This window comes from Hordeum vulgare, chromosome 6H (assembly GCF_904849725.1).
Source record: "Hordeum vulgare subsp. vulgare chromosome 6H, MorexV3_pseudomolecules_assembly, whole genome shotgun sequence".
Classification (NCBI taxonomy): Eukaryota; Viridiplantae; Streptophyta; class Magnoliopsida; order Poales; family Poaceae; genus Hordeum; species Hordeum vulgare.
In genome coordinates, this window is record NC_058523.1 from 23,363,858 (window position 1) to 23,385,029 (window position 21,172).

At 40.2% G+C, this 21,172-nt stretch overlaps 1 protein-coding gene across 1 annotated transcript; it reads right to left on the reverse strand.

The window, feature by feature from the left end:
• Positions 1–17,452: 17,452 nt before the first annotated feature.
• LOC123405969 (S-(+)-linalool synthase, chloroplastic-like) lies at positions 17,453–20,897 on the reverse strand. Its single transcript, XM_045099477.1, has 7 exons — positions 20,644–20,897; positions 19,594–19,819; positions 18,980–19,352; positions 18,582–18,800; positions 18,308–18,446; positions 17,881–18,120; positions 17,453–17,725 (listed from the first exon to the last, which is right to left on the reverse strand). The coding sequence occupies exons 1-7, from the start codon at positions 20,827–20,829 to the stop codon at positions 17,453–17,455; spliced, it is 1,656 nt and encodes a 551-aa protein (XP_044955412.1). The 5' UTR covers positions 20,830–20,897.
• Positions 20,898–21,172: the final 275 nt, after the last annotated feature.

Here is a 21,172-nt window from a genome sequence, read left to right on the forward strand (position 1 = left end):
GGGCAGTTTTCCTTTCAGTTTTTTGTGGCAAGAGTTTTGTTTGGTTTTCCTGTTTTCCTTCCTTTTCCCTTTCCTTTTTTTTATTTCTGATTTTATTTATTTTTTCTTTATTCTTTCCTTTTCTCCTTTTCTTCTTTTTATTCAAACGCATGAACTTTTCTCTGATTTGAAATATTCATTCAAACTCGTGAAGTGTTTTAAAATTTTATGATTTTTTTTCATATTTTTGAACCTTTTCATTTTTCTTATTTTTTTTCATTTTCTTGAATGTGTTAAATTTACCAAAAAATCCAATTCGTGTTTTCCTTAAAAATCGTGTTTGTCCTTAATTTATGAGTTTTTTCTCAAAATTTTGAACATTTCTAAAGTGATTGTTTTACATTTTTTGAAGTGTTTAAATTCATGTTTTTTTTCAAAATAGATTAAATGGCCAATCGCCAGAGGCCAATGGTAAACGGTTAGGGTCAATAGTCAAAGGTCCGTGGTATCATGGGCCGTGTCTTATCTAGTGCGATGGTGAGCACTTGTTTGTGTCCGCCACGGAGAGCGACGAATGTTTTTCTTCATGAAATACTACACGTAGGTGAAACACTAGTCAATGTTTGTTACAATAAATTCAGATTGGTTTCAAATTTTGTTGCTAATTTTTCAGAATTTATTGGTCATGCTGGTGTATGTGGCCACACAGCTCAAACACCATGTCTGGATCTCCACTTTCTGTTCCATCCTTTCTCATTCTTGATGTGGGCCACACACATTTGTTATTTTAACAAATTTGTTTTCTTTAAAAATATTTCATTTCACAAAGTTCATTTTCTTAGTTCAAAAGTTCATATCAAATTCGAGTTTCAACAATTTTGAAAGCATAGTCAAGATATTTTGAAAGCTGATCCCACAATTTGTGCAAGTCACTAAAAATGGCAAGCTGCAATGCAAAGCACCAAATTGGTAATTTTAAGAACAAATTATCGAAATTTGAACGTTGCAGGTTTCGTTGGCACAACCACTAATTAGCCTCCGCGATGTACTATATTTGAAGCATGATGTGTAATACCACTCCTAGTGGCTCGCTCTTAGAATGGTTTAATAGGCAAAAGTCTAAGGTGGGATAAAAATTAAAGAAGCGTGATCGAGTGTGCAGTTATATATTAGTGCAGATACGATTCTTAGCATGTTTCCCTACGAAGTGATAATAATTATTTGATGTACTAGTCTTCTCTTTCCTATTTCTCTCTCATTTGCTTCTCCCCACAACTATACACACTATTGAGATGTAAACATGATCACTTGAACTAATTTAATGAAACATCACTTACATACAATGCCTACGCGATAATGCATTGACATGGTTATCATTGAAAAACTTCCACCACATAGGATGACAGTGTAAGAGCCAACACGTTGGTAGTGTCAAACATTGTTTCAGATAGCAAAAAGTCATCTGTCATGGAAGCATTATTAGCGTGTAATAGAAACTTTGTTTAGTTATGTAGGAAGAAAGGTGATTTTGGGAAACCTAAAGCAGTTGGTTATTGTGCACATTAGCTCTAGTGCATAAGAAGTGAAATAGAGTAACATATTACATGAAATAGAGTAACATATTACATATGTTCCAAAAATAATGTCACATCATTTCTTGCAAGCAATGGCACATCATAGCTCATCGCCTTTATGCAAGACCGACAAGATATCAAACCCGACCTATTGCTAGATAGCCAAATATCGATCAAACATGAGGATTGAAATCTTGTGATTGATACCTTTATCGACATGTCATATCCATTTTAAAACAATGTCCATGAGAGCATTCAATATAACTGTGGTGCATAAAGGAAATCCATGTAGAATTGGCTAAACTTAATGCTTCTCTTTGGTATTGTTCCGAAGGACACATGACATACGTGAGGGCGTAGTTATTTGGGACGACTATCGGGTGAGCGTTGAAATTGTGACATGGCCTCTAGAATACACTAGTAGAAAACATGGCTTTGGTTGTGGCCATATCAGATCATTAGTACCGGTCTTTATGAACTGGGACTAATGTGAGGATCAGTCCTGGTTCTAGCGGCTAGTACGACGGCTGGTCCTCGGCAGCCGCCAGTCCCGGTTCAATTGGGACCTTCAGTCCCGGTTCCAGACACCAACCGTGACTAAAGGGCCTTCCTCCTCGCACAACACCTTTAGTCTCGGTTGGTGTCTCCAACCGGGACGAAAGGTTTGTCTTCAGTCCCGGTTTTAGACACCAACATGGACTAATAAAGTGCCTATATATACCCTTGCGCCCCTTTCCTTTGTTTTTTGGCCGTAGAAGGTGGAGGTGGGTGCTGCTGCTCTGTTCTGTCTATATACGCACATGAGGTGTTTGATGAAATGCCCGAGCCACACTTAAGATTTCTCCTCTGCTTCCTCCAAGCTTGACCTCCAAGCTCCATTTCCCCAAGATTTGGCGGTGCACCAGCTATCCAAGTGCTCTAAAAGGTTAGCAACATCATCTAGTTGCGATTTTGATCGCATTTGTTGTTGCATTTAAATGCTTTACATAGTTGTATGTTCTTTATGAGAAATATGTATGAACTTTATGTATTTTTTTGCAGTAATAACTAACGTACCTTGGTTTTAATGTGATGATGAGCTTGTATTAATTTGGTCATATCTCTATTCATGATGTTCTATAATGGTTTTTGGTATACTTAATTACATAATGCAGTTGAACCGACAATGGATGTACGGCGACCGGCGCACTTCTGAGTACATTACGAACGTGCATAAGTTTCTCGATGTGGCTGAGGCAAATAAGCAGAATGGTTTTATGTACTGTTGTTTCTGAGAATACGAAGGATTACTCTTTCCTCAAAAACCCTTCACTTCCACCTGCTTCAGAAGGGTTTCATGCCCCCACTATAACTGTTGGACCAAGCACGGAGAAAGAGGGGTTATGATGGAAGACAATGAAGAAGAAGAGGATGATGACAACTATCCGGATCCAAAAAAGGGTTGTATCCAAATTGCGAAGATGGCAACACAAAGCTCGGTACCACACTGGAATTGCTACAAAGGAAGCCAGAGAATGGTGTATGTGACAAGGCATTTCAGAAGCTACTGAAAATAATGAAAAACAAGCTTCCAAAGGATAACGAATTGCGTGAGAGTATGTACGAAGCAAAGAAGGTTGTCTGCCCTCTAGGATTAGAGGTGTAGAAGATACATGCATGCCCTAATGACTGCATCCTCTACAACAACGAGGAGTATGAGAATTTGAATGCATGCTCGGTATGCGGTGCATTGCGGTATAAGATCAGACGAGATGACCCTGGTGATGTTGAGGGCCAGCGCACCAGGAAGAGTGCTCCTGCCAAGGTGATGTGGTATGATCCTATAATACCACAGTTGAAACGTCTCTTCAGAAACAAAGAGCATGCCAAGTTGTTGTGATGGCACAAAGAAGACCGTAAGAAAGACGGGATGTTGAGAGTACCCTCTCATGGGCTGTAGTGTAGAAAAATTGAGAGAAAGTGGTCGGAGTTTGGAGATGACGCAAGGAACTTATGGTTTTGTTTAAGTGTAGATGACATTAATACTTTTGGGGAGGAGAGCAACAAGCATAGCACCTGGCCTGTGACTCTATGTATCTGTAACCTTCCTCCTTGGTTGCGCATGAAATGAAAGTTCATTATGATGTTAGTGCTCATCCAAGGCCCTAAGCAACCCGACAACGATGTTGATGTGTACCTGATAACCCACAAGTATATGGGATCGTAATAGTTTTTGAGGGTAGAGTATTCAACCCAAATTTATAAATACGACACGAGGGGAGCCAGAGAATATTTGCAAGTATTAGCAGCTAAGTTGTCTATTCAACCACACTTAGGGATTTAGTATGTGCAGCACAGTGATTAGTAGCACAATAATATGATAGTTTTGATAGTAGTGGTAACAGTAGCAGCAGTAACCGTAACAGTGATAGCAATTTTGTAGCATTTGTAACAATAGTAACTTAGCAAGTACAATATGTGGAAAATTCGTAGGCACTAGATCAGTGATATTGCTGGATAATATTCATCATATAACATTCACATGATAGGGTGACACAGAACTAGCTCCCGTTCATTGATATAATGTAGGCATGTATTCCGTAAATGGTCATACATGCTTATGGAAAAGAACTTTCATGGCATCTTTTGTCCTACCCTCCCGTGGCAGCGGGGTCCATGAGGAAACTAAGGGATATTAAGGCCTCCTTTTAATAGAGAACCGGAACAAAGTATTAACACATAGTGAATACATGAACTCCTCAAACTACGGTAATCACCGGAAAGATTCCCAATTATTGTCACTTTGTGGTATGCGAATCCTAATACGTAGTAGGTGCATATAACTTGCAAGATTGGATCACGAACATAGATATAATGGTGAAAACATAAACGGTTCAGATCTGAAATCATGACACTCGAGCCCTAGTGACAAGCATTAAGCATAGCAAAGTCATAGCAACATCTATCTCCAAACATAGTGGATACTAGGGATCGAGCCCTAACAAATCTAACCCGTTTACATGATGAATCTCATCCTGCTCTTCACCGACCAGCAAGCCTACGAAGGGATTACTCACTCCCGGTGGAGAGCATCATGGAATTGGAGATGGGGGAGGGTTGGTGATGATGAAGACCGAAGATTCCCCTCTCCAAATCCCTAAACGGACTCCATATTAGGCCTCACTATGAAGAACAAGAGGTGGCGGGAGCTCCATATCATAAAACGCGATGAAACTTCCTCCCTTATTTTTTCTCCGAAAATAGGATTTTATAGCACTAGAATTAGGGGGGCCTGTCGCGCCCTCATGTCTAGTGGGTTGCTGTGGCCTCCCCTCTCGTGGGTCTTGGTTCCAAAAATTGTCATTTATTACATAAAAATCTCCAAAGAGTTTTGTTCCATTCCTAGAACTTTTATTTCTGCACAAAAACAACACCATGATAGTTCTGTTGAAAACGGAGTTAGTTCGGGTTAGATTCATTCAAATCATGCAAATTAGAGTCCAAAACAAGAGCAAAAGCGTTAGGAAAAGTAGATGCGATGAAGACATATCAACTCCCCAAGCTTAACCCATTGGTTGTCCTCAAGTAATTTAGTTGACAAACTGAAAGTGATAAAGAAAAACTTTTACGAACTCTTTTGCTCTTGTTTACGTATACATGCTTAGAGAGCACCCAAATTTTTAGCATAAATCATGACTAATCATGTCTATAATAATCCTTACAAACTATATTAGGTCATATCAATGGCATAATCAACTAGCAAGCAATTATACGATAGCTTAAACATCAACACTTTGTCAAAACAATCATGACATAATATGACAACAATGGTGTCTCGGTAGCCCTTTCTGAGACCGCAAAACATAAATGCAGAGCACCTCCAAAGTTCAAGCAGCGATTATATATGGTAATTCATGGTAAAATAGATCTAGTCATGCTGCAAACAACGATTAACTAGACACGAAGCATGAGGATGACAACAGCGCTCTCAGGTCTGGTGCTTATTTGAGAAGGTGATGAGTCAAAGTAAAAATAAAATGACTGAAAGTAAATAGAAAGTCCTTTCATAGAGGGAAGCAAAGATTTACAGAGGTGCGAGAGCTCATAATGAAAATAAGAGATAAATTATTTTGGGAGGTTGATACGTCTCCATCGTATCTACTTTTCCAAACTCTCTTGCCCTTGGTTTGGACTCTAATTTGCATGATCTGAATGGAACTAACCCGGACTGACGCTGTTTTCAGCAGAATCGCCATGGTGTTGTTTTTGTGTAGAAATGAAAGTTCTCGGAATGTCCTGAAAATTTACGAAGAATATTTCTGGAAAATATGAAAAATACCCGCGCAAAGATCCACCGGAGGGGGTGAGCCAGTGGGCCACAAGTCGTGTGGCTGCGTCCACCCCCCAGGCCGCGTCGTTAGGGCTTGTGGGGCCCACGTGGCTCTGCCGCCCCCAAACTCAGCGCTATTTATTCCCTTTCGTCCCGGAAAAAATCAAGAGAGAAGATTTCATCGCGTTTGCGACACGGAGGCGCCGCCACATCCTGTTCTTCATCTGGAGGGCAGATCTGGAGTCCGTTTTGGGCTCCGGATCAAGGAGATCGTTGCCATCGTCATCATCAACCTTCTTCCCTCTCCAATTCCATGAAGCTCTTCATCGTTCATGAGTAATCTATTCGTAGGCTCACTGGGCGGTGATGAGTATTCTCACTTTTCCATGGCTAGTACCCCCCGATACTAACCATAGTTTCATCAAAACAAGCAACCAACTCAACAAAAACAAAATCTGTCAAAAACAGACCAGTCTGTAGCAATCTGTATACTTCGTATACTTCTGGTACCTCAAAAATTCTGAACAATTACGAATGCCTGGGCAAAAGGCATATCAACCAGCAGCAAAAAGAATCAACTCAAAAGATCTTTCTGAATAAAAATGAAAAATCATCTCGTGAGCGAAAAGTTTCTGTCTTTTTCCAGCAGGATCAAACAACCATTACCAAGAGTAATCATAAAGGTTTTGCTTGGCTCAAACACAAAAGAAACACAAAAAACACAATCATAACAGAATTATGATGGTGTGGACGCAACAAAACAGAAATAAAAAGAAATAAATTCATTGGGTTGCCTCCCAACAAGCGCTATTGTTTAACGCCCTTAGCTAGGCATTGATAATCCAACGATGCTCACGCAAAAGACAAGAATTGAAGCACAACGAGAGCATCATAAAGCATGTGAAAATCACATCTAAGTCTAACATACTTCCTATGCATGGGCATTTTATAGGAAAACAAATTGGCAAGACAACCAATAGTTACCAAATGCAAGGAACAAGAAAGAGACAATAGCAATCTTAACATAACGAGAGGTAATTTGGTAACATGAAAGTTTCTACCACAATATTTTCCTCTCTCATAGCAATTACATGTGGGATCATAATCAAATTCAACAATGTAGCTATCACAAAGGATATTCTTTTAATGATCCACATGCATGCAAAGTTGACGCTCTTCAAAAATAGTGGGATTATCATCAACTAAAGTCATGACTTCTCCAAACCCACTTTCAATATTATTGCAAATATCATTGCAACAAGTAGTGGACATAGCAAAACTATCATCCCCAAGCTTAGGGTTTTGCATATTTTTAGCATGATTGTCATTAATAGAATTTATAATGAAATCGTTGCAATCATGCTTTTCATTCAAGGAGCCCTCGTGAATCACTTCATAAATTTCTTCGTCACCATTTTCAGATTCACGCATCTCAAGCAAAACTCCATAGAGAAAGTCAAGTGCACTCAACTCACTAGCAATTGGTTCCACATAAGTGGATCTCTTAAAGAGATTAGCAAGTGGGTGAGGATCCATATCACTAGATTTTCAGCAAGCGAAGATGCAAGCATATTGAAGGCACATAGCTCACAAGCAAAGGAAAGGCAAACGAAAAAGGCAAAGATTTTTTTGTAAATTTTTGTTTTTTAGAAGTGGGAGAGAGGAAAACGAGAGGCAAAGAAGTAAATGCAAGAGATGAGTTTGCGACACTTACTTGGATGAGTTCTTGACTTGATCCTCCCCGGCAAGGGCACCAGAAATTCTTCTGCTACGGCAACAAAAATCCTTCCCCGGCAACGGCGCCAGAAATCTGTCTTGCTACTTCTCAAACAACAGCGCCAAAAATTCACACGTTGACGGAGACTTCCTTGCGTCGGTTTTTCCCTTGAAGAGGAAAGGGTGATGCAGCACAGGAGCAGTAAGTATTTCCCCCAGTTTGAGAACCAAGGTATCAATCCAGTAGGAGAGTCTCGTCAAGTCGAGAGTACCTGCACAAACACAAAGAGCTTGCACCCAACGCTATAAAGGGGTTGTCAATCCCGTCAAGATTGATTGCAATGTGAGATCTGAAGGCGGAAAGTGTAACGAAGAAAAAGTGTAAGGCTGAAAATATGGTGTGGAGTAGACCCCGAGGCCATAGTGTTCACTAGAGGCTTCTCTTAAAATAGCAAATATCACGGTGGGTAAACAAATCCAGGGGGATTTTTGTTTAATTATTTGTGATTTATGATTTGGCATTGGGAGTCCATTTTACGAGCCCCTCTCATACAAGGATGACTGAATAAACACCCATCATGAGAATAACCCGCTTAGCATGGAAGATACTGAGTGCCCTTTGCCGCTCCATGAGCGGGCCAGGCAAACAAAGCATAAATTCATTTGAAATATTAGAGGTGGTACATGCAAATTTACTTGGAATGGCAGGGTCATACCGCATATAGGTAGGTATGGTGGACTCATCTGGAATAACTTTGTTTCAAAGATGTTTGATGCACAAGCAGTATTCCTGCATAGTACAAGCGAAGGCTAGCAAATAGGTTAGGAAGCGACTAGCTAGAGAGCAAAGACGGTCATGAACATGCTTTATGAATAATTGTCGTTGCATACTAGCATGAGTAGGATATAAACACCATGAACATAAATATCATGGAGGCTATGTTGGTTTTGATTCAACTACATGCGTGAACATGTGCCAAGTCAAGCCACTCGAACATTCAGAGGAGGATACCATATCATCATACTACATCGCAACCATTTTATTGCATGTTTACCTCGAGGATAAATCATTATCCACACCTATCTACTTAAGCATGGCATGAACAAATATAATCTCTAATTGTTATTAAAAACATGTTTGGTCATAATACACTAAATCATGGATACTATTCTAAACATATTTACAAAAACAAAAACAATTTGAGTTCATACCTGCTTTTCTTTGCCACAATCACTTCATCAAATATCGTCATTATTGCCCTTCACTTGCACGGCCAAACAATACGAAATAAATAATAGTGCAAGAGCGTCATGGACTAAGCTGGAACCTGCAACATTTCATTCAAAAGGAGAAGACAAAATAATATGGCTCTTTATTAGATCAATAACAATGCATATGAGAACCACTCAATATTTTCATCGTGGTCTTCCCTTTGGGCATAACTCAAAGAAGGGAAAATGAATTCAGAGGAACACACTAAAATATTTTTGGAGTTTTTTGCTTTTCAAGAAGAAAGCAAATTAAAGAAGGAAAAACTAAAACGAGAAAAACTATTTACACGAGAAATCTCCCAACAAGTAAAAGAAGAATATATATATTTTGGATTTTATTTTAATACTACAACTAAATTACGCTAGAAAGAAAAACCGAAAAGAAGTGAGAAATATTTTTATATTTTCTGCAAGCTTTTCAAACACACAAGAAGAAAGTAAGAAAATAAATCTAACAAGGATAGCACCATGCAGGAGTGTAAACACCGACAACAACAATACGCAAGCATGAATGTAAAGTCGCTGGAAACACGTACTCCCCCAAGCTTAGACTTTTGCCCTAGCTTGGTAATCACCACTCATAGTATCCTGGGTAATAGTTAGTGTGGTAACTCATGGAAGCCCTTGGTGCAGCCTGTGCGCCTAGACGGACAACCTCCACTACCGTGTTGTACTCATGCGCCTCCTTCTCATAGACATGGTATCTTCCTTTTTCCTGATAATCAAAGAGGGAAGGTGCAAGCAAAATACCAGGCACAATATATTCCTTATTAAACATTAATTTGTAGTTATAATCAGTACGGTGGCCTTTATGAACTTGTGGTGCTTCATGGCCTCAATGTCTAAATACCGATTAGGAAGAATAGGGTCACTAGGCCGCAGTGACACGCCACACTTCTTAGCTAAACGAGAGGCATAAATTCCGCCATAAAAATTGCCACAGTCAGAATTGCGTTGCAATCTGCGTGCTATGATTTCTCCAAGATTATAACATTCAATTCCAATTAACACAGTATGCAGGAGACTCAAGTCTGCGGCACATTAAAGTACTACAATCTTGCTTGCCCACTATGCATTTTCCATTAAAGAGTGCTAAGTAATGAATAGAAGGAAAGTGTATACTATTTATTCTACCTTGAGCTACTCTCCTATCTTCACCAAAGCAAAGGACAGTTAAAAATGCCTCATATTCAGATTTTGTTGGTTCTTCTAGCGAACCCGAACGTGGAATTTTACATGCATCAAACAAATCATCTAGAGACATAGTGAAGGCATTTTCGTAGAGGTTAAAGGAGACACTGAATTCTCGAGGATAAAATTTACATCCCTTAGTGAAAGTTTCAGTAAGATGATAATGTTGCGTGTACTTATGTGTGATGAAGGGTGCGAGCTTAGTATTATGAATGTATCGCTCAAATTCTTCCATAAGGCCTGCACCCAACATGAAGTCATCACTTGACCAAATGCACGATTTGGCGTGGACTTCTCGCACCGAACTTTCACTTGGCTCAACATAGGACTGTTGTATCGGAGTCTCACTAGATGATTCCTTCGAGGACCTCCTCCTCAAAGAACTCCTCTTGAACCAACTCATTATACCTACATATAAATCTCTGAAATTTTTTTGGGTCAAAAACTAAAGTTAACGAAACTTCACAAGAATGGTAGCAACTACTAATAGGGATGCCTAAAGCCTAAAACAAGCATCAAACCACTTGGAAATTCAAGAATTCAACATGCAAGCTCATCTACAACAGCACCTAAAGTAGCTAATTATTTCTAAGACAAACTAGAGCAAAAACTAATTGGAGGAGTGGGGGAGTTACATACCAAGGAGCAATCCCCCCAAACAGTTTCAGAAACGGAGTTTCGAGCAAAGAGATCAAAATCCATGGGTTTGAGAGCAAGAACACGAGAGATAGAGAGAGCTATAGGGATTTTTTTTCTAGAGGTGAGTGACGAAGTGGGATGAAGGAATAAGTGAGGGGACCCCTGAGGGGCCCACTAGAGAACTTGCTGCGCTAGAGGGGGTTGGCGCGCCCTGGTGTCTAGTGGCCACCTGCCCCCTGAGTGTTTTTAGGGCCATAAATTCTCAAATATTCAGAAAACAATAACGTAAAAATGTAAAAATTTCAGGTCATTTGAATAAATTTTATTTTTGGGCACTTTTTTATTGCACGAAAAAAATAAAAAAAGGATAATCATGACTTTTTCTTGTAATAAAATAAAAATAACAGGAAAAGTAAAATGGATACAGAGAGTTGTGCCTACTGAATTCATTGAACTCATGCTTATTGAAAATGATTCATTAACAAGGTTGATCAAGTCTTATTAACAACCACTACCAATTACCATGATCCCGAAGTATTTTTGTAAAACACTAAGTTACCTCAAGGGGATGTGCATATCCCCAACAATAAGCATCTCATATTTATTTTTGGCAGTAGGTAGAGGTAGTTGGAAACTTTCATTGGTGGTAGTCGGAGATTTTTCAATAACATTAACACCATTCACTTGAAATTGTTTTCTCGGAAAATGCATCATATGTTCTTTACCATTGACATGAAAAGTAACCTTGCTTTTGTTGCAATCAACAACAACCCCTGTAGTATTCAAGAAAGGTCTACCAAGAATAATTGACATGTTGTCATCCTCGAGCATATCAAGTATAACAAAGTTTATCAAGATAGTAACATTTGCAACAACAACATGCACATCCTCACTAAGATCAATAGGTATGGCAGTTGATTTGTCAGCTTTTGCAATGAAATTTCAATAGGTGTGAGTTTATTGAAGTCAAGTATTTTGTATAAAGAGAAAGGCATAACACTAACACCATCTCCTAGATCACATAAAACAGTTTTCACATAGTTACTTTTGGTGGAACATGGTATAGTTGGTATTCCTCGATCTCCTAGTTTTTTAGGTACTCCATCCTTAAAATATAATTAGCAAGCATGGTAGAGATTTTAGCTTCAGGTATTTTTCTTTTATTAGTGACGATGTCTTTCATGTACTTAGCATAAGGGGACATATTTAAAAGATTAGTTAATCGAGTACCCAAAAATTCTAGCCTAAGCATTTTAGCAAAGCGTTCATGTTACGTCCAAGATGCCAAACTATCCATATTTGGGGACGAGGCCCAAACATGGATAGAGGCGCATCTTAGAGATTCGCAAGTACATAAATCATCGCAAATACATTTATGAAGAGATGAGTATATGGTTTCGCTTACACTCGCCACATACTATATTACAAGTCACACAACATTATTTCAATCATCCATAAGACACGGTCCGACTATGAACAAGATAAACGATTAAATGCAATGATCTGTCTTGCTAGCCCAGAACAACTTCATTGCAGAAAGCATCCAAACTGTGGTGAAGCTCTATTGGGGTCATGATCAGGTTGGTTGACAGAAATGCTGAGGCAGACCTCAGGTACCCAATAGGTATTCTGATTAATACAGACTGGTTGCTGGAGGCGGGTACAGCTTCATGGCTTGCCATGGTCTGGCGAGCACTTGGCGTGCGGTTTGCGACCAGGTCAGAGGTGAGGTGATTGATGAGTGCCTCCTGCGCCCTCAGATAACCTGCACCAAGGCAGTGTCTGCCTCAAAGTCTTCGATGGCGGCATGCGTCAGACTACCACAACCTTCATGACTAGGATAGTAGAAGAACGGTCGGCTATTCATCTATGGCGAAAAATGTCGCAACTGTACTATAGCTTCTCGGGGTCTGCTACGGCAACAAAAAACCTTCCCTGGCAACGGCGTCGGGAATCCTTCTGCTACGTGCTACGCCTATAGGGACTTCCTTGGCAAATATGCAAAGGATTCCCCCCGGCCTTGGAGCCTTGCGTTGGTGTTCCCTTGAATAGGAAAGGGTGATGTAGCACAGCGGCGGTAAGTATTTCCCTCAGTTTGAGAACCAAGGTATCAATCCAGTAGGAGGATCGCGTCAAGTCACAAGTACCTGCACAAACACAAAGAGCTTGCACCCAACGCTATGAAGGGGTTGTCAATCCCTTATAGATTGTTTGCAAAGTGAGAACTGAAAGCAAAAAGTAAACAAAGCAAAGTAAAAGTAAAAGTGGAGACAATAGTTGTGAATAGACCAAGGGACCATAGTGTTCACTAGTGGCTTCTCTCATGAAAGCAAGTAGACGGTGGGTGAACGAATTACTGTCGAGCAATTGATAGAACCGCGCAAAGTCATGACGTTATCTATGGTAATGATTATATCTATAGGCATCACGTCCAAAACAAGTAGACCGATACTTTCTGCATCTACTACTATTACTCCACACGTCGACCGCTATCCAGCATGCATCTAGTGTATTGAGTTCATAAGAACAGAGTAACCCTTGATGGCAACAACACGATGCGTGCCTTGCTGCCCCTTCTGTCACTCGGAAAGGTCACCGCACGGTATGAACCCAAAACCAAGCACTTATTCCATTGCAAGAATCATAGATCTAGTTGGCCAAACAAAACCCAAGACTCGGAGAGACTTACAAGGATATCAAATCATGCATGTAAGAAATCAGCAAAGACTCAAATATAATTCATAGATAATCTGATCACAAATCCACAATTCATCGGATCATGACAAACACACCGCCAAAGAGGATTACATCAGATAGATCTCCATGAAGATCATGGAGAACTTTGTATTGAAGATCCAAGAGAGAGAAGAAGCCATCTAGCTACTAACTACGGACCCGTAGGACTGAAGTGGACTACTCACGAGTCATTGGAGAGGCGATGATGTTGATGTAGAAGCCCTCCAACTCCAAAGTCCCCTCCGGCAGGGCACCGGGAAGGGTCTCCAGATGAGATCTCGCGAAAACGGAAGCTTGCGGCGGCGGAAAAGTGTTTTCGTGGATGCCCTGATTTTTTCTGGGATTTTAGGGAATTTATAGGCCAAAGATCTAGGGCAGGGGAGCGCCAGGGAGGCCACAAGCCTGGTCGCTGCGTGCCCCCTGGCCGCGGCGCCAGGGCTTGTGGGCTCCCTGTGGGCCTCCTGCCTTGGCCCTCAAGTCCACCGATCTTCTTCTGTTCTGGAAACATTTATTTCGGGGATTTTATTCCGTTTGGACTCCGTTCCAAAATCAGATCTGAAAAGAGTCAAGAACACAGAAAAAACAGGAACTCGCACTTAGCACTGAATTAATAAGTTAGTCCCAAAAAAGATATAAAAGGTATATAAAACATCCAAAGTTGACAAGATAACAACATGAAACCATAAAAAATTATAGATACGTTTGAGACATATCAAGCATCCCCAAGCTTAACTCCTGCTCGTCCTCGAGTAGGGAAGTGATAAAGAATGAATTTTTGATGCTTTCATGCTACCTAGCATAGATGTCCTTTGTAACTCCTCTTATGTGACGTGAATGTTCAGATCCATTAGATTCAAAACAATAGTTTTCTATTGACGTGGAGACAATAATACTTCAAGCAAACTAGCAAGGTAATCATGAACTTTCAAAATAACAAGGCCAAAAGAAAGTTTTCCCTACAAAATCATATAGTCTGGCTATGCTCTATCATCCTTGCACAACGAATTTAAATCATGCACAACCTCGGTATTGGCCAAGTAATTGTTTTCACACCTTTACTTTCTCAAACTTTTTCAACTCTCACGCAATACATGAGTGTGAGCCATGGTTTTAGCACTATAAGTGGAATGGAGTGTGGTGGAGGTGGAGAAGATGGTCACATTGACTAGGCATATCAACGAGCTATGGAGATGCTCATCAATAGATATCAACGTGAATGAGTAGGGATTGCCATACAAATGATGCACTAGAGCTAAGAGTATGTGAAAGCTCTTAAAGAAAACTAGTGGGTGTGCATCCAACTTGCTTGCTCACGAAGACCTAAGGCAATTTTGAGGAAGCCTATCATTGGAATATACAAGCCAAGTTATATAATGAAAATTTCCCACTAGCGATATGGTGGTGACAAAACGAGAGACTCTCAATCATGAAGATCATGGTGCTTAATATGAAGCACAAGTGTGGAAAGGAGATAGTAGCATTGTCCCTTCTCTCTTTTTCTCTCATTTTTTTTGGTGGGCTCTTTGGCCTCTTTTTTTTTAATTTTGGTGGGCGTCTTTGGCCTCTTTTATTTCCTCACATGGGACAATGCTCCATCAATGATGATCATCACACCTACAACTCAAAACTTAGAGCAATGATGACTCTATATGGGATGCCTTCGGTAGTGTACCGTGACAATGATCTAGCATGGCATAGACATCAATGGAAACATCATGCTAGCTATCTTATGATCATGCAATGGCAATGTAGAAGTGGTGGCACATGTCATGGTGGTAGTTGCATGGCAATATATCTCGGAATGGCTTTGAAAAAGCCATAGTAGGTAGGTATAGTGGCTGTTTTGAGGGAGCCTAATGGTGTGTTTTATGCACCGGCGAAAGTTGCACGGCACTAAAGAAGATAGTGATGGTGGAAGGTGAAAATGCATCTAAACCATGGACTCAACATTAGTCATGAAGAACTCATATACTTGTTGCAAAAGTTTTAGTAGTAATCGAAACAAAGCATTCAACGCATACTCCTAGGGGAAGGGTTGGTAGGTATAAACCATCGCACGATCCCGACCGCCACACAAAGGATGACAATCAATAGACTAATCATGCTCAGACTTCATCACATAGCGGTTCACCATATGTGCATGCTACGGGAATCATTAACTTCAACACAAGTATTTCTAGATCCACAACACCTTACTAGTATAACTTCAATATTACCACAACCACAACTCAAAACTAATTGAGATGAATCAAACTTCTCTAACTACTCAATGCACATGAAGGTGGAAGTTTTCATATCCCTTTGGATAACTACCCCTTTTGAGACTACTTTCATAGCATATGCCAACTGCCGAGAGAAGTAATCCCCGGTATCCATTCGTGTGGCAGTTCTATCTGCCAGGAGAACCACTCTCCCGGGAGTAAATCTGCCCTTTTAAGAGATTTCTCCCGGCAATTTAATTGTCAGCACATCAGTGTTGTGGTGTAGTGCTCCGAGCGGTCCCCGAGCCAGCTGACCGTCGCCGGACCTCCACGCCCTCCTCCTCGAGAATCGCCGCCCCTTCTCCTCGTCCCCCGTGAGCTCCTTCTCCCACCCCTCTCCCCTGTTGGCTACCACAGGCTGAAGCTTGCCGGCGCCGCCATTCCCTCTCCTCCTAATCAAATCAATGGCTCAAATCCATTACATACTTTTAATTACCTGTCATGTGAAAAGGGGAGGTAAGAGGGACCATGCTAAAATTTCCCGGGATAGAACATGGTGTATTTCCATATTGTGCCTCCTCCCACACATCCCGAAGAATCATGTTACGGTTCTAGAAATCAAAGTCATGCATGTATCTCTTCCCATGTTGCCAAGGCCGGCATTCATCACTACCTTTAAGACACCCTGCTGGGTACTAACCCCACCCTACCCACCTTTGCTTCCTCATTACCATGGCCACTGTCGACGTCCCCAAGCAATGTCTGTATAATCTCTTCACCTTAGAGGATCTCACAAAAGGGATATTTGCCATGTGGCACAGGGCCTGACACGTTCAACCACGTACTCTTGAAGCATGCCAAGCGCATAGTTGGTCATGTCCTCTACGGATGTTTGTTACTCTTGCTTGAAGATAAAATGGTATGGTGCACGATGACAGAGGCAGAGTTGGATGGAGGCATATGACACTCATAGGAGGCAACATAGTGTTCCCCCTCTTGTTGCTTGAAGAACAAAATTGTGATAGACAAACACGAAAATACGAAGGTGAACAAGTCTTGGACAATAACATCATTTTATAGGAGAATCCGGGTTAACAAAATATGGTAATGTGACCATAAATAATAAACATAAAAGATCAATGTCTTACAATATTGATCAATGGTGGAGATTTAATCACAAAATATCAATGGTCACATCACAATAAATACCCCCCAAGACTTACATGCAGATTCTCATAATAAGGATGACTTTGGAATTAGTATTGCCTGCAAACAGATCTGAATGAGATTGAACCGAAGAATCGGTCGCTATTGATACATTATTCAAGTACTAATCGGATTTGTTGATTGTGTTAGTCCACGATCCAAGTCATGAATGGCACAACATCTTGTCCAGGCCTAGGTGTGCATGACCCTCGTGAATGGGCTTGCGTAGTTGTAAATCGTTGGTCGCCGTACCGCCGGCCGCTCGTGACGGTCGCACGCACTTGTGCTTTTGTTGATAAGGTCTGTGAGATGTGCACAATAGAACCAGACGAGATAATGAGATAGAGGCGGATCCGAACCTAACTAGGGATCCATGCATTGATAGTTTCATACATATAGTAGTAGTATTTGATTCCATAACTTCACATTCATCATATACATTGCAACATGTGCATGACCTTGCAGGCGGCTCAAGGCTTTTGAAAAGTATATTTATTATATAACTACTAGGACGTAGGAACACATTTGCTAATGGTGCATGATACTAGTCCATGTTCAACTGGGCAACCCTGCGGAAAATGGTGCACTACATACAGAAGACTTATATACACAATGCTAGCATGCATTATTCAAAAGAGCAACATCCTAGTGTAATCCTCCAGGACTGGGAGCCTCTGCTCATTGTCATAGCCATACATGACACTGACCATCCTGGCAAAGTTGAGAGACGCCACGATGAAGCTAGGTGGTAGAGTGGACTTTGTTCGAGAGAAGTATTCCCTGTTTAGACTCTCCCATTCACCCGCGATCATATCCATCATGTGCTCCTCCGCATCAACATGAGGGTTTTCTCTCTGGTACAAATCCTTGTATGATCCATCGAGCCCTTCTTGCAACTCATCCTGCATGGGACAAATAATTCATTTTCAAATCATGCCTAATTTGGTCAATGTCAACTTGAATGCACACCCACCAAAATATATCAATCAATTCATGTAAATATATTAGTATTACTAGTTACATAGTCTTGTGCGATGAATTTATTGTCTGTTCTCACCTTTGCACTCCCCATGTCATCCCAGAGCCTCATGATCTTTGCAGGGCAAGAGATGACCCCAAGGATGTGGCCACTATTGTCCTCTGTTAAATCATGCCCTAGCATGAATAAGAGATGTATAAATAAAAGTGGCGCTCCTGAAGTGACGACACCATTTCTTAGGTAGTCTTCTGATGTAGGGACTTGATCAGTAGATAGCCATTTTCGCTCGATCATAAATCCATCAAACAAAGTTGCCCACTGCGAGAGAAAAAGGCATGAATACAATATTAATTCTTGCAATGTTATTTTCTTATATTTTATTTCAATACAATTAATCACAAGTAATATAGTACACACAAATATGTGAGATGGTACTATTAACATATTTAGTTTCCTAGACAAATTAAACTAAAAAGTAAATGTAAAATCATTTGAGTAGACATACTGCTTTCTTGAGATGATTGACAGAGTTCAATCCATGCTCTTTTCTGACCATATCAGCAATATCATTTGTGATGGTGTAAAGAGCCTTGTAACATGATATCATGTAACTCGGGAGTGACTCAGCAGCTGCAAGATCCCACCTGTCAAAATGTGCGCTTTTTGCGTGAAGCTTATGTAACAATATTGTCAAGATGTCGTTTATTTATGAAAGAAAGTAATATACTTCATTGCTAAAATGCAATCTTGTTGTTTATTATGGGAACATCAATGCTCACATTTTGACCGCCTCATTAAAGAGAGAGAGATCCTCTTGTGTGGCTACAAGATCAAAGATGTCATCCACAATGTAGACCATTGAGATGACCTTTGTGGCCTCAACCCGATATCTTGAGAAGGAGAAACCCTCAAGGATAGTCATGGACCACATGTACCATTTTAGAACTTGATCCCTTGCAGCTGGTATTTCTTTAGCCAATCCAAGATCCATCCACCATCTGTTGGAAAATGAAGTTTTCATAGTAAAAAAGCACCACACCTTTAATTGTGTGCGAATACATGAGCAACAAAAATGTCAATCTATAAATTCCAAGTTAGTTCTCTCCTATCAGTAGGCAGGTTGGTTAATTTCCAGAAGAACTAATAATGGAAGGGGTGTAGTTTATTATGTTTATACCTCTTAACCTCTTGCATTTCCCTCTCATGTTGTAACTTCTTGACACGAAATTCTGCAAGTGCCAACTTCTCAATTGTGGCGTGCCTTGTAGGCAAGTTCTGGATGTAACTCAGATGATGCCTAGCCTTGTATTGCATCAAGCTCACATGGTAGGGATGGTCCAATGACTTTATGACATATCTCGCAAGGTTTGGCTCCATATACTTAATTGCAAATTTAAGGTGCTTGCTTGAGAATTCCTTTGCCTTGTAGAGTGAAACTTCTCCCATGTTGAGGTGTGACAAGTCTTGCAAGCTTAGCAACCCTCTAATGTCTTTGCTATGCCAAAGGTTGAAATCACCACTCTTATTTGTGAACTTCCGAAGAACATCGTCTGCCACGTCGAGAAGAAGGAGTCTTAGGCGCGTGTCATAAATAATTAAAATAATACGTCTCACGAGTGGTGCTTCTATGCTATACAAGGGACCGTTATTTTTTATTAAACTTGTCTATTGCAAGACTAATTTCTTATTAGCAAAATTATTGCGTAAAATTATCATATAACAAATTGCACTCAAGTTTCCAAAACTTTTGTGTTTATGTAACTCAACTCACTAAACTAGTATTTTACTGACCTGCCGAAGCATAATATCCAACTTCTCTCATCAGCCTTAAAGAAAGGGTTGCGTCAAGTAGATCATCACTATGGACGAGATCCATACACGATTCCACTATGTAATCGATTTCATCCTGAAAATAGTGGTCAATGCAGAGGCGCTTGAGGTGATCAACCGTGCTCAACATTTCTTTTCTGGTCTTTGGATGTTCATGAAGCAATGCTTGAACATTCGATATGCTTTCCTGGTATTGCACATAGGGCAAACTTATTTTTAAAAAGAATATGAAGTCTAGAGAAGTGCAATATATATCATATATTATTTGTGTTCATCAATTGACGATATCATAGCAACTCGTGCATATAACTTAGGTTTTTTATTAACATAGTTTGGAAATTAACAGTCAAACATAGAGATCAAAATTGTGCTCATTCCAATAACATAATTGATTCGTTAATGAAATACACATTTTCTATGTCTCACTGGTTCATGAGTAGAATCCATTGTTTGAAGTTATCTTCAAAAGGAAATCCATGAATTGCTAGATTGAGGTTAAAAGATTCTTGTGAAAGGCAACGTTTATGTCGACATCGATTCGTTTGCGGTTAAATTAAAATCTATAGGCTCTGCATTAGCCATGGTAGGTTTGAAACCGATTCCAGAAGTACTCCTCCACCTCGAGATAAAAAGTAACCTATCTTCTAAGTTTGAATTTAGTTAGCCATGGTAGGTTTGAATTCAGTTAAAAACTAAACTATTTTCTAAGTTTGACCAAATATATACATGAAACCATCAACAACTACAATATTTGGTTAAACACATATTGATATTTTTTTGGTATTGTTTATCTTTTTTGTATATATGCTTCATTAAATTTAGAAAGCACTAAATTTTTTACTCAGTTTATACGCCATATATCAAGGGAGGGAGGAAGTATAATTAGGAAAAAAAGACACATAAATATGAACGGTAATTGCATTCAAAGTAGATGCTAATGTTGCGGTCTATATATGTTTGTACAATTACAATATATACATCTTTTTTTGGGAGTAACATTACAATATATACCTGGAAGTCAAAATCATCGGAGAGCTCATGGGACACAGGCTCCCGCCCGGGATATATCACCATGGAAGGGCGAAATAATAAGCTACGGTTTTGGCCACTCCGGCCACCATTTCTGGCCAACGGCAAAGCCGAATGGAGCAATGGCGCAAAGGAGGACAAGGAGAAGCATACATGCGTAGCAGCCATCGCTTAACTAAATAATGTGATGTGTTACAGCTGATAGGCTAAGCAGGCTAATCAGGTAACTAACTAGTGCGTGGATGATATGGGATGAACAAGAGTACGTAGCAGGCTGCTGCTGCTGCTGCTGCTATGTCTTGGGATGGATATGAGCTTTGCATGCGTGCTCTCCAGATTTATAGGGGGAGGAGAGGTGACGAGGTTGCAGCTGCGCCGATCCTCCACCGAACGTCATGTGGAAAACTAACTGAACGTCATGCATGCGCTAATCATGTTTTGTTTTTTCGTCTAGGGCTAGTGTACCATGCATGCATCATGCATCGTGCACCTTGCTAAGGACTCTGATGTC

Coding starts and splice junctions, on each gene's coding strand:
- LOC123405969 (XM_045099477.1), bottom strand. CDS start 20,829: ATGGCTGCTACGCATGTATGCTTCTCCTTGTCCTCCTTTGCGCCATTG. Junction 19,820..20,643: donor CCGATGATTTTGACTTCCAG/GTATATATTGTA, acceptor GTGCAATACCAG/GAAAGCATATCGAATGTTCA. Junction 18,447..18,581: donor TTTAATGAGGCGGTCAAAAT/GTGAGCATTGAT, acceptor ACATTTTGACAG/GTGGGATCTTGCAGCTGCTG.